The sequence below is a fragment of the Podarcis liolepis genome, assembly GCF_965112155.1.
Source record: "Podarcis liolepis genome assembly, chromosome: 6".
NCBI classification, from domain to species: domain Eukaryota; kingdom Metazoa; phylum Chordata; class Lepidosauria; order Squamata; family Lacertidae; genus Podarcis; species Podarcis liolepis.
This window is the reverse complement of record NC_139559.1, coordinates 89057073-89069357: the sequence shown is the minus strand read 5'-3', so window position 1 is coordinate 89069357 and position 12285 is coordinate 89057073. Positions and strand designations below refer to the sequence as shown.

Here is a 12285-nt window from a genome sequence, read left to right as displayed (position 1 = left end):
AGACCCTAACCCTAAAATGAATGGCAAGGAGGACAGGTCTAGAGGAACCACCAACTTGGGCCAGTTTAGGAGACAAAAATGCCGCAGGCCAGCTTTGGAGAGGAAAGAGCTCCTCACCGGGACACTGGGAGTGGTCCCCTGCCCTCTGTCCCCCGTCTCAAGCCAGCAGCGGGCAAAAATGAACTGGCAGTGGGTGAGCCATCTTTTCCAAGTTGCATCCTGCATTTTGGCTTGGCAGGGCAGACATGGACAGAGTCTGCTGTCCACCAATACATGTCTGAAGAACAGCAACGATGTCTATTGCTCTCTAAGAATCGGCATAAAATTTCAAGTTGGATTATGCAGTGTGAGAGCAGCTATGGGGAAACTCAGGGACGCGGGTGGCGCTGTGGGTTAAACCACAGAGCCTAGGACTTGCCGATCAGAAGGTCGGCGGTTCAAATCCCCGCGACGGGGTGAGCTCCCGTTGTTCGGTCCCTGCTCCTGCCAACTTAGCAGTTCGAAAGCACGTCAACGGGCAAGTAAATAAATAGGTACCGCTCTGGCAGGAAGGTAAATGGCGTTTTTGTGCGCTGCTCCGGTTTGCCAGAAGCGGCTTAGTCATGCTGGCCACATGACCCGGAAGCTGTACGCCAGCTCCCTCGGCCAGTAAAGCGAGATGAGCGCCGTAACCCCAGAGTCGGTAACGACTGGACCTAATGGTCAGGGGTCCCTTTACCTTTACCTATGTGGAAACTCAGGTAGGCAGATGCCACGGAGATTCAAGAGGGCAGTACCTATGTCAGAGGCAATGTACGTCCGAGAACCAGTTGGCGGGAGAGCGCTGATCCAGTCACAGGCTCCGTGTGGGCTTTTCAGAGGCCTCGGGTTGGCCGCTCTGAGAACAGAATTGCTGGACTAGATCTGCTCGTCTTATGTTCTTAAGCATACAATTCCACGGGGCATGGTCACCCTGGCAGGTCTTCCACACCCCTCTGCCAAGCACCACAAACTCGTGTGCCTTCTCCTCGAGAGCTCCGGAGGGTGGCAGCACAAAAACAGGGCCTTCTCTGCAGTGGCCCCCCGTCTGTGGAATGTTCTCCCCAGGGAAGTTCGCCAGGCGCCTTCATTATACACCTTTAGGTGCCAGGCAAAAGAGTTCCTTTTTAACCAGGCCTTTGGTTGACCTGATCCTATGCCCTTTTAAAATGTGGATTTGTTTTTTCGGGGGGTGTTATTGGGTTATTGTTTTTATTTTGAATTTATATATATGTGATCTTTTCTGTGAACTGCCCTGAGAACTCTGGGTATAGGGTGGTATATTAATTCAATAAATAACAATAATTAAAAAAATAACCAGTTTTTACCACGTGCTGCCTGTGCAGGGCTAGAGCTCTTGGCCACAGGAAAGTGTCTGGTGTGGAGAGGAATAAGGCTTACAAACAGATCATACCAAGAATGAAGGGAAAGAGAGCAGTTATGGTTAGTGTTGGCTTTTATTTGATTGTTTTAATAATTAAAATATAATTGCATTATTGAAAGATTTAAAGGCTTCCCAGGAAGCCATAGAGGAGGTGTCATCTAGTTATCGCATACCCAGCCAAGATGCACAAAAGCAGAGTAAACGGTGGTCCCTGCCAATCCGAGAAGCGCCAAAGAGCCGAGGACTCCTCGGTTTCGTTTCTTGGGATCTGTAAGGAAAAGGTGAGGTTCACACGACTCCCTCTCGGTATGAGAAGCAAGGTGAGCAGCTGATATCCCAGCTTCACTTGTTCCAAGAAGCCTGTCTTTTCAGCTACCCAGCCAGGGCGCCAAAACTTTCAAAGCGTGCAGGATGGAGAAAGGGCAGTTGGCATGCACAGTATACAGTCATACCTCAGGTTACAGCCGCTTCAGATTGGGTTTTTTCGGGTTGCGGACCGCCGAAACCCGGAAGTACCAGAACGGGTTACTTCCGGGTTTCGGCAGTCGCACATGTGCAGAAGTGCTAAATCACGCTTTGCGCATGCGCAGAAGCGCCAAATCGCAACCCGTATGTGCGCAGACACGGGTTGCGAACGCTGTAGGCTGCGAACGTGCATCTCGCACGGATCACGTTTGCAACCCAAGCGTCCACTGTACTGCAATCTACCTAGGATAAACTTCTCAGTGGTTGTTTTGTACCTCTAAATCAGGCACAGGCCAACTTGGCCCTCCAGATGTTTTGGGACGCGGGTGGCGCTGTGGGTAAAACCTCAGCGCCTAGGACTTGCCGATCGCACGGTCGGCAGTTCGAATCCCCGCGGCGGGGTGAGCTCCCGTCATTCAGTCCCAGCTCCTGCCCACCTAGCAGTTCGAAAGCACCCTTAAGTGCAAGTAGATAAATAGGGACCGCTTTATAGCGGGAAGGTAACGGCGTTTCCTTGCGCTGTGCTGGTGCAGGCTCGCCAGAGCAGCTTCATCACGCTGGCCACGTGACTCGGAAGTGTCTCTGGACAGCGCTGGCCCCCGGCCTCTTAAGTGAGATGGGCGCACAACCCTAGAGTCGGACACGACTGGCCCGTACGGGCAGGGGTACCTTTACCTTTACCTTACAACTCCCATCATCCCTAGCCAACAGGACCAGTGGTCAGGGATGATGGGAATTGTAGTCTCAAAAAAACATCTAGAGGGCGAAGTTTGCCTATGCCTGCTCTAAAACATGAGGTTTTAATTTTTTACCGTCCCCTTCAAGATACCCTATCAAAGACACAGGCTTCAGTACAAAAAGTTAAAGAGGCTTTGGCGGCGAAATGTCAGCAGGACACACGTTCATGAACTACTATTTCTGCTTTCCTAGACTGCTCCTTCTCACACCTTCTAGAGAGGACCTCCATGCACATTGCCCAAGCTTGCACCCCAGAGAGGTCACTTTGGTACTGCTAATGTAGGAAAAACAATGCGGGAGGCAGCAGTTACGAGTTACCAGTCTCTGCAGCCACAGCAGGCGCTGTGATTCTCCAGCCGTTTGACTTCACCCTGGAAGGTGCACTCCACTGTCTCTCAAGACAGACGGATGACAACCACCACAACAATGTATTTGTAAAATAATGTTGCACGCTGCCTTGATGTTATGCATGAGATGGTGGTCTATAAGCATTTTGCAAATAAATAAATTTGAAAACAAAAACCAGCAACCTTGCTGATTCTAAGCGGGGAGAAGTCCGGTAGTTTTGAGATTTCGGGGTGTTTTTGGAGGGGGGGGCATGTGTGCAACCTTGAGACCCCCTGCGTATATCATCTAGTGTTCCATACGTGAAATATTTATTTTATGGATTTCCCAAAATTTATATTCTGCTTGTTTGTAAAACAACCACCACCACCACCCCAAAGCGGTTTGCAAAAAAAAGCAAAAAAAAGAGCAATGAAATTATCAGCGTGCTTCTCTACACTTGAGTCAACACTTCAGTACAGTGGTACCTCGGGTTAAGTACTTAATTCGTTCTGGAGGTCCGTACTTAACCTGAAACTATTCTTAACCTGAAGCACGACTTTAGCTAATGGGGCCTCCAGCTGCTGCCGCGCCACCGGAGCACAATTTCTGTTCTCATCCTGAAGCAAAGTTCTTAACCTGAAGCACTATTTCTGGGTTAGCAGAGTCTGTAACCTGAAGCGTATGTAACCCGAGGTACCACTGTATGTGCTCCAGAGAATGTATAGGGCTTTCTCTTTTTCTGGCAAAGGAGGATGGAGTTAAGGCATTGCATAAGCAGGGGTCAGCAAACTTTTTCAGCAGGGGGCCAGTCCACTGTCCCTCAGACCTTGTGGGAGGCCAGACTATATTTTGAAAAAAAATAAAAAATGAACGAATTCCTATGCTCCACAAATAACCCAGAGATGCATTTTAAATAAAAGGGCACATTCTACTCATGTAAAAACACACTGATTCCCGGACAGTCTGTGGGCTGGATTTAGAAGGCAACTGGGCCGGATCCGGCCCCCGGGCCTTAGTTTGCCTACCCATGGCATAATGGGATAAAATCCCACTATTTTCATTCTAAACATAGCTTCCTACGCTTATGGGGGGGGGGGGGAGAAGCATAAGATAGACCCTTCCTCTTGATTCCCAACTATTTGCTCTGGTTTCCAAGCTCTTGCACAGTGCATGGAAGAGTTTGGCAACAGATCCAATTGGGAATCCAAGGAAAACTGCCCAATCGGAGCAGCTCTGCAGGCGACAAATGGATTGCGTTTAACCAGCCCCATAAACCCACCTCCTGTGTAGTAGCCATAAGCGTAAAGCAGTCTTCCGATGATCCAAGATGCACCGAGTCCTGTAGTGACCCGCTGGGGGGGAAAAGCAGAAATAGTCACTGCAAACTGAGAGGACTGGTGCTGATATGAATGTGCAACAGGGAAGAGGAGATCAGCTTCCATTTTGTCCCCAGTTTGGTTTTAACGTCTGTATGACTTTTAGAAGACATCTGAAGGCAGCCCTGTTTAGGGAAGCTTCTAATGTTTGATACATTACTGTATTTTAATATTGTGTTGGAAGCCACCTAAAGTGGCTGGGGAAGCCCAACCAGGTGGACAGGGTATAAATAATATATTATATTATTATTATTATTATTATTATTATTATTATTATTATTATTATTATTATTAAACAGGGGGCAGTCACTAGAGGTTTTGGAGGGAGTGGTCATCAGTATGATGACACAGAGAGCTGTTCCGACAGTGGAACGGACTCCCCTCGGATGGCTATGTATTCTCCTTCCTTAGACGTTTTTTAAGCAGAGGTTGGGTGGCCATCTGTCATGGATGCTTTAGTTGAGATCCCTGCATTGCAGGGGGTTGGGCTGGATGACCCTTGGGGTCCCTTGCAACAATTCTATGGCAACGTTTGAATCAGGAGCAGCTGCCTGGACACAGTGGAGTGCAGAACAGGAACCAATAAGAGGCATCTCAGTCCTGAGAAGGCAGAGACCCAGTTGAGCGGTGGTTCCCGTGTCCAGGAAATTGGTCAACTGCCTGTTCTGGACTTGATTACACTCTCCTGTAAACAAGTTTTGGAGTCCTCCTGGGATTTGATATCCCGCTTTATCACTACCCTAAGGAGTCTCAAAGCGGCTAACAATCTCCTTTCCCTTCCTCCCCCACAACAAACACTCTGTGAGGTGAGTGAGGCTGAGAGACTTCAGAGAAGTGTGACTGGCCCAAGGTCACCCAGCAGTTGCATGTGGAGGAGCAGGGAATCGAACCCGGTTCACCAGATTATGAGTCCACTGCTCTTAACCACTACACCACACTGTATGGATGTTCCTGAGCTCTTCTCCAGAGAAACTATAGCATGGAATCAAGTACTTTGGGCTTCGCAGTCACACCCGGGCTTTGCTCCCACAACAAACCCCCAAGTCTCTCATCTTGGTACTTACCGGGAAGTAGATTCCGCTCACTCCAAGAAAGAATAAGAAGGAGGAATACACTTCTAACCTGCAAGAACAGAGACAGGTGTGTGCGTTGTGGCTTTGTATCTGTTCTTAAATGGCCTGGAATGAGCTCCCTCATTTGTGCCAGCTGGTGTCAGAGACCAGGACCATCATTCTCAACAAGAGACTGCAAGGAAGAAGGCAGCAGATTTCACAGCTGTCCCTGAATAATTTGCACGCTTGCAATGATGCCTTCCTGTTACGGGAAAAGTCGGGCCTCTGCAGCTCTGTCAGGGCACCATGGAGTGTATCCCTTATTGCACAGTGTATCCCTTATTATATCTTCCCCATTCCAACCTCTGGGATGTGCACACATAAATTAAGAGGAGGTTCAGAGCGGAATATCAAGGATTCGTATATAAAGGGGAGAAAACGAAGGCCGAGGCAGGTACACAGTTGATGTGCAACGGTCCAAAGACAGGGACTCCCTGTTAGGATATTTCCGTTCCACCTTAAAAGGGAGCAGGCTTTGTGAGTCAGAGAGTCTGCGCATGTCCTGTTCACAGGATGTTTATGTTTCTATTGCTTTCGTTTTCTCTCTGTGTCGGAGACACTGACGCAGGCAGTCATGTCTTTCTTTGCACTGATCAACGCTGAATAAAACTTGTAAATAGTGCTCTCCTGAGTGCATTATCTGCTGATAAGAGTGTGTATGAGCTCTGGAATGTGGCAAGATATTTTCTAGAAACTCATGTCGCTAATTGCTGATACTGCGTGCCTACGGGAGGTCGATGGATCGTCTGGCAGACAGCTTGGGGCCATGATGGACTTTATCTCCCTGGCAGTATCCCAACACTCCCAACATATATTGATGTAGGAATTGCATGCTCTCTCTCAGCAGGAAAGGTCAGCAAAATTTCATTCACTAGCTGGAAATTTCCCCGGGATTCTGTAACCCACCTTCCTGGCTGTTGCATGAGCTCTGTGCCCCAGCAATGCAGATTTCTGAACCACCTGCCTCCGACAAGCCTTTTGCTGACAAGCCACTGGCCGTAGCAAGACACTCGGCAGTCAAAAGGCAATCTCAAGGGCTGACACACGGAGGAGGGAAGAGGCTTGTTTTTTCCTGCTTCGGAGGGTAGGACTCGAACCCAGGGCTTCAGGTTACAAGAAAGGAGATTCCAACTAAACACCAGGAGGAACTTTCTGGTGGTAAGGACCATTCGACTCCCTTGGAAGGTGTTGAATTCTCCTTGCCTGGAGGTTTTTAAGCAGAGGCTGGATGGCCATGTCTCAGGGATGCTTTTGTTGAGATTCCTGCATTGCAGGGGGCTAGACAGGCATTTAGAATATGGATTTCCTCAAGTGTTTTTATCACGGCTGCTACAGGCAGCACGGCAGGGATTGCTGCACTGAGAATGGTGTCCCAAGACAGAAACAGCTGCACCACTCCAGGCATTAAACACTTAAGAAACCAAAATTAAACTCCTTGTGCCGAGGGCTACTCACGTGTTCTGGTGTGCCCTCTGGATACAGTTGAAGAGATGTCCATTTTCAGGGTCTGTGCTATACATGTTTGGGTACTTTTGAGGGAGGTTAGTGGGGGAAGGGGGAGAGAGAGAGAGAGAGAGAGAGAGAGAGAGAGAGAAAGAAAGAAAGAAAGAAAGAAAGAAAGAAAGAAAGAAAGTAAGTAAGTAAATGTCCACACCTCATCAACTGTGGAGTTGGAGGAGAAAAGTGTTATTGTTGTTGTTGTAATTTATATACCGCCCTATACCCTTCCCCTATGGGGAAGCCCAGCCAGATTGGCGGGGTATAAATAAATTATTATTATTATTATTATTATTATTATTATTATTATTATTATTACTACTACTACTACTACTACTACTGCCCAGGGGATCTCAGGGCGGTTCACAGAATAAAATCAAAATATAAAACCACAAAACACATAATAAAAATAAAAACAACAACCCAATAGCCCCCCCACAAAAAAGCAATCCACATTTTAAAAGGGCATAGGATGACAATCAGATCAGCCAAAGGCCTGGTTAAAAAGGAACATTTCTGCCTGGCACCTAAAGGTGTATTATGAAGGCATCAGGCGAACCTCCCTGGGGAGAGCATTCCACAGACGGGGAGCCACTGCAGAGAAGGCCCCGTTCTTGTGTCTCCACCCTTCGGGCCTTTCAAGGAGGCGGCACACAAAGGAGGGCCTCCGAAGATGATGTCGGGGTCTGGGTAGGTTCATATGGAAAGAGGCAATCCTTGAGGTATTGTGGTCCTGAGCCGTTTAAGTGTTCCATGTGCTACCTAGTGATCAATGTGTTACTCTATTCCCACACCCAATGGGCACACACAGAATTGAGCTATAGTAGCTACTGACTGATTGGGCTTCTGTTTTGCACTTTGCCGGAAACACACATTCATAGACATACCATGTTAGGTAGGTGAATTAAAACTTTGTGTCTGAGTGGGCTCCTTCTGTGTGAGACTTTCCTGTTTTCCCGCCATCTTTCCCTTGCCTTCTGCTACAAGCCTTCCCACCATGGCAGCAGAGGAAGAAACTCTCTTTTTCCCCAGACCCGGAAGCAGCCAAGCAAAATAATAATAATAATAATAATAATAATAATAATAATAATAATAATAATAATAATAATAATTATTATTATTATTATTATTATTATTATTATTATTATTATTATTATTTATACCCCGCCCATCTGGCTGGGCTTCCCCAGCCACTCTGGGCGGCTTCCAAAAGAATATTAAAATACTATAATACATCAAACATTAAAAGCTTCCCGAAACAGGGCTGCCTTCAGATGTCTTCTAAAAGCCTGGTAGTTGTTGTTCTCTTTGACATCTGATGGCAGGGCGTTCCACAGGGAGGGCGCCACTACCGAGAAGGCCCTCTGCCTGGTTCCCTGTAACTTGGCTTCTCGCAGTGAGGGAACTGCCAGAAGGCCCTCGGCGCTGGACCTCAGTGTCCGGGCTGAATGATGGGGGTGGAGATGCTCCTTCAGGTATACTGGGCCGAGGCCGTTTAGGGCTTTAAAGGTCAGCACCAACACTTTGAATTGTGCTCGGAAACGTACTGGGAGCCAATGTAGGGTTCAGCAAACATTAGCAGCTGAAACAAGCCAGGTCACTCGCCACAAGGGGGAATAAGAGCCCAAACACAACAGCAGCAACCCTCCCCTCCCTTTATGTTTGCCTGCAAAGTGCATTTCAAAGGCTCTTTGCAGGAGTTAACTAACCCAGAAGCGAAAGTGCCAAGGCAGAGGAGTCTTGCCAGTCTTGTGGCTGAAGTCCCCCACCCATCCCTGAGCCACGAGAAACCATTCACAAAGCCCGGCTCCAGTTGTTTTTAGAGGGGCTTATGACTCACCAATGCAGAGCAGAGCAGACACACCCTCTGGCCTCCTTCCTAACTGCGGCACCAAAGCCTTCCAGGAAGAGGAGAGGAAGTTTTTCCTGTGCACAAATTGGAGCGGAGGGTCTCTAACAAGACTCCTCTGTTTTGGAGACCTCTGCAAAACGGCTCCCAAAGCGCTGCTAGCAGCTGAGAACCACAAAAGCCACCCTGCAGCTCATTCCTCCGCGGCAGCTTTCAGATCAGAAACATTTGTGCAGCGCTGCCAGCTGTGGGCGTTTGCGAAAGCCAACTCCCAAATTCCTTGCCCAAGTCCTCACAGATTGAAAAACCAGAGAGAGTTGGAAGCTACGATGTGAAGATCAAATCTACTGTCAAGGACACCCCAAGCCACCTTCAAGGCCTGCCTACATAATGCGTGTAAACACCAGAACTGGAACAGATTCATGGTCTATCTAGGCCGTTTCCACCAACGGCCATCCAAGTGTTATTTGGACGTTTGCAAGCAGGACAGGAAGGGAAGAGCCATCTCAGCGGTACACTGCCTTTGACTATGGAGGTTCCACGGAGGTCGCATGTCACATGGCAGAAAGTAGCGATAGCTGCCTGCATTGTTCCATTTGCACATGGCTTACTCAAGAGCGCACCAAAGGAAAGAGGCGGGGGGGGAACCCACCCACTTTCCAGCCAGCAAAGGGGAAAAATCCCACGCCACTGGCCATGAGGTCTGAAAAAACATGGTTCTTTGAAAAAAAGAAGAACAGACCCCACAGGAAATAAGCAGAATGATCAGATTATATGGGATATGCTGTGTCCGTACTCTTGTCTTCCCAGAGTCGTGATGCAGCAACTCACCTGAACATTGTATTTCTTCCGGGCTTTCCCCACATTGATGGCAAGGTGTGTTACCAAGATGAAACTGGCAGCACCGGTGAGAATCACATAGCCGTATTCCTTTGAGAGAACCACCATCTTGGCACTGAGGAGAGGGGAAAAGGGGAAGGTTAGTTCAAGCCCAAGAATCAGAATCGCTACCCCCCCCCCGGCCCGGCCTTTTCTGTGGTGGTGCCTCTGCTACTGAGCTCCCTCCCTCCTGAGATTTATCGATGCTGCTGCTGGTCATTTTTCTGACCCCCATGAAAACCATGTTTATTTCTCTACTATTATAGCTAGAGCCATCAACATTACTGTTGAGGAGTCAGAAATGAGAGCCAGCGCTACTTTTCCAGAGTCCAATAATCTTATCTCTCCTCCATAAACAAGTCCCATGAGGGCAATGTCTGATTTGAGTGGCTGTTAATAAAATTAATGTTCCCCAAATTGCCCCTGACTCTAGATTAGTGTGTCAGTCTGCGCATATTCAGATCAGATAGACGATGCCTTTGCAACAAGTCCTTGCAGGATCGAGGAGTGAAGAGCTGTTGTTGCAGCACATACATGCGCCAGGGTGCAAGCAGTTTCAAACGACTGGCATGTTTTCCCCGGGCATTCTCTATCTCCAAATGCCTGCATCAAACATGCCAGATACTCCACTCTGTCTTAACCAACCACCCCAGATCTCCGGGTATCTGCCAAACTTGCCTATGAAGTTGGAATCTATACGCTCAAGGGAGGCTTTTCGCAAGCAACACCTGCCTCCCACAATAGCAAAAATCCTAGGCTGAAAACCCCAGCAATGCGCCCAGAGGAACCGCCTGAGCTTGAAGTACTGGAAAGGAGGAAGACAAAGATCAAAGGATGCCAGGAGGCAGCTATAAAGTGCTCTGGGCCACAGGCGGGCTTTTTGCAGGATTTTCCCTCTACCATGTCTCAGTGACAAAGGAAATTGCACTTTGTGCGGCAGCCAAGTCTGGGCAAAGTTGAGGGCCCAGGGACTTGAAGGCCTGGTTCGGAAGAAAAAGCAACAGCGAGCTGGTTCACCTTGTGTAAAATTGCCCCACCAAGAGCCATTAAGGTGCAAAGTCCAAACATATAGGGGCGGCTTATCTGCAACCTGATGTCCTTTCACCCCAGCAAGTTAAACTGTACAACTGCCGTGCCCACCTCCCTTGCAAGGCTCAGTCCTCCGGAGCAGGCGGCAGGCGGCGTGATTTGCCCCAGATATATCAGACCTATCCATTCTGAAGGAAATCAGCCCTGAGTGCTCACTAGAAGGACAGATCCTGAAGCTGAGGCTCCAATACTTTGGCCACCTCATGAGAAGAGAAGACTCCCTGGAAAAGACCCTGATGTTGGGAAAGATGGAGGGCACAAGGAGAAGGGGACGACAGAGGACGAGATGGTGGGACAGTGTTCCCGAAGCGGCCAGCATGAGTTTGACCAAATTGCGGGAGGCAGTGGAAGACAGAAGTGCCTGGCGTGCTCTGGTCCATGGGGTCACGAAGAGTCGGACACGACTAAACAGCAGCAACAACAACATATCAGGTCAAGCCCACACTTCATTCCAGAGGCGTCCGCTTGCCACAAAGGGGAGAAAGCCCCTCCACTGAGTCAACTGCTCATGTGAAAAGCCTAGAATGTGGTTTTGGAAAATGGGAACAGCACTAGGAAATCGCAAACCAGTTGCTTGGGGCAAAATTATGCGAGGGAACCGACTTGCCGCCAACGCACTACTCTAACAGCCCTTGCTCATTCCACAAGGCTGAAAGTCAAGACACCCCCTGCTGAAGGACGCCCCCCCCCCCGCAAGGGGTTGGCAGCATCCTGCCAGCCCTGGACAAAAGCCCCATCTTCTGGCATGTTGAGCTCAGTTAGTGAGAGTGTGGTGCTGAGAACGCCAAGGTTGCAGGTTCGATCCCCGCATGGGACAGCTGCATACTCCTGCAGGGGGGTTGGACTAGATGATGCCCAGGGTCCCCTTGCACCCCTACGATCTCTATGCTATTTGATCTCAAGCCCTGCCGTTTCCAGAGACGCGCTGTCAAGCCTAGCCACAATCTCAGCCCGACCTGCAGCGGCTTGCAGCCGGCAGGATTCGCACTCGAGGTCCGGGAGCCGCCAGCTTCGCCCCTGGGGCTGGGAGCCGCCCGCGAAGGGCAAAAGCGCCCCGGCGGACGGGGCGGGAGGAACTTGGCCCGCGACGCCCGAGCTCAGCCAGGGGCCACCGGACCCAAGAGCCGGGGAAAGGGCCGAGCAAGGCGCACGGCCGCGGGAAGCTCTGCCCGGCTCCGAAGACCCTCGTCCTCCCGTCCGCCCGCCCCGTCGACCCGGACTCACCACCGTCGTCGTCGCCGCCGCCCAGCAAGTGTACGCCGAGAAACGCAGCGCCGCCCCGGGCCGAGAGGGAAGGGTTGCCCGCGAAGCCCATCCCACGTCGGGGCGGATCCACCCGAGGGCGCGGCAGCTCCGAAACGCGGAGCGCGTAAGAGCGCCCTCTCCAATGGAGAGAGGAAAGTTTGACTACATCTCTGTCTCTCTCTGTGAACATTAGCATTGCCTGGTTAGGTCTAGTTAGGCCTAGTATAAATAAAATTTAATAAAGGTTTTTAAAAAAGCATTGCCTAGTTAGCCTTTTTAAAAAATATATATATTATGTTTTTCAGG

The 12285-nt window shown here is 49.5% G+C and overlaps 1 protein-coding gene across 2 annotated transcripts; it reads right to left on the bottom strand.

Moving 5' to 3' along the window:
- Positions 1–1456: 1456 nt before the first annotated feature.
- MGST3 (microsomal glutathione S-transferase 3) lies at positions 1457–12062 on the bottom strand. 2 transcript variants are annotated; one of them, XM_083506891.1, is made up of 6 exons: positions 11959–12062; positions 9598–9721; positions 6876–6949; positions 5373–5430; positions 4212–4284; positions 1457–1670 (listed from the first exon to the last, which is right to left on the bottom strand). In XM_083506891.1, exons 2-6 carry the CDS (start codon positions 9712–9714, stop codon positions 1561–1563), a joined length of 432 nt encoding a protein of 143 aa, XP_083363017.1. In that variant the 5' UTR covers positions 9715–9721; positions 11959–12062; the 3' UTR covers positions 1457–1560. The 2 variants fall into 2 exon arrangements, with proteins under 2 accessions (XP_083363017.1, XP_083363018.1); XM_083506892.1 differs by having other exon boundaries at positions 11962–11970.
- Between the last annotated feature and the right edge of the window lie 223 nt (positions 12063–12285).

Coding starts and splice junctions, on each gene's coding strand:
- MGST3 (XM_083506891.1), bottom strand. CDS start 9,714: ATGGTGGTTCTCTCAAAGGAATACGGCTATGTGATTCTCACCGGTGCT. Junction 5,431..6,875: donor CAGAGGGCACACCAGAACAC/GTGAGTAGCCCT, acceptor CTGTTCTTGCAG/GTTAGAAGTGTATTCCTCCT. Junction 4,285..5,372: donor TGAGCGGAATCTACTTCCCG/GTAAGTACCAAG, acceptor TTTCCCCCCCAG/CGGGTCACTACAGGACTCGG.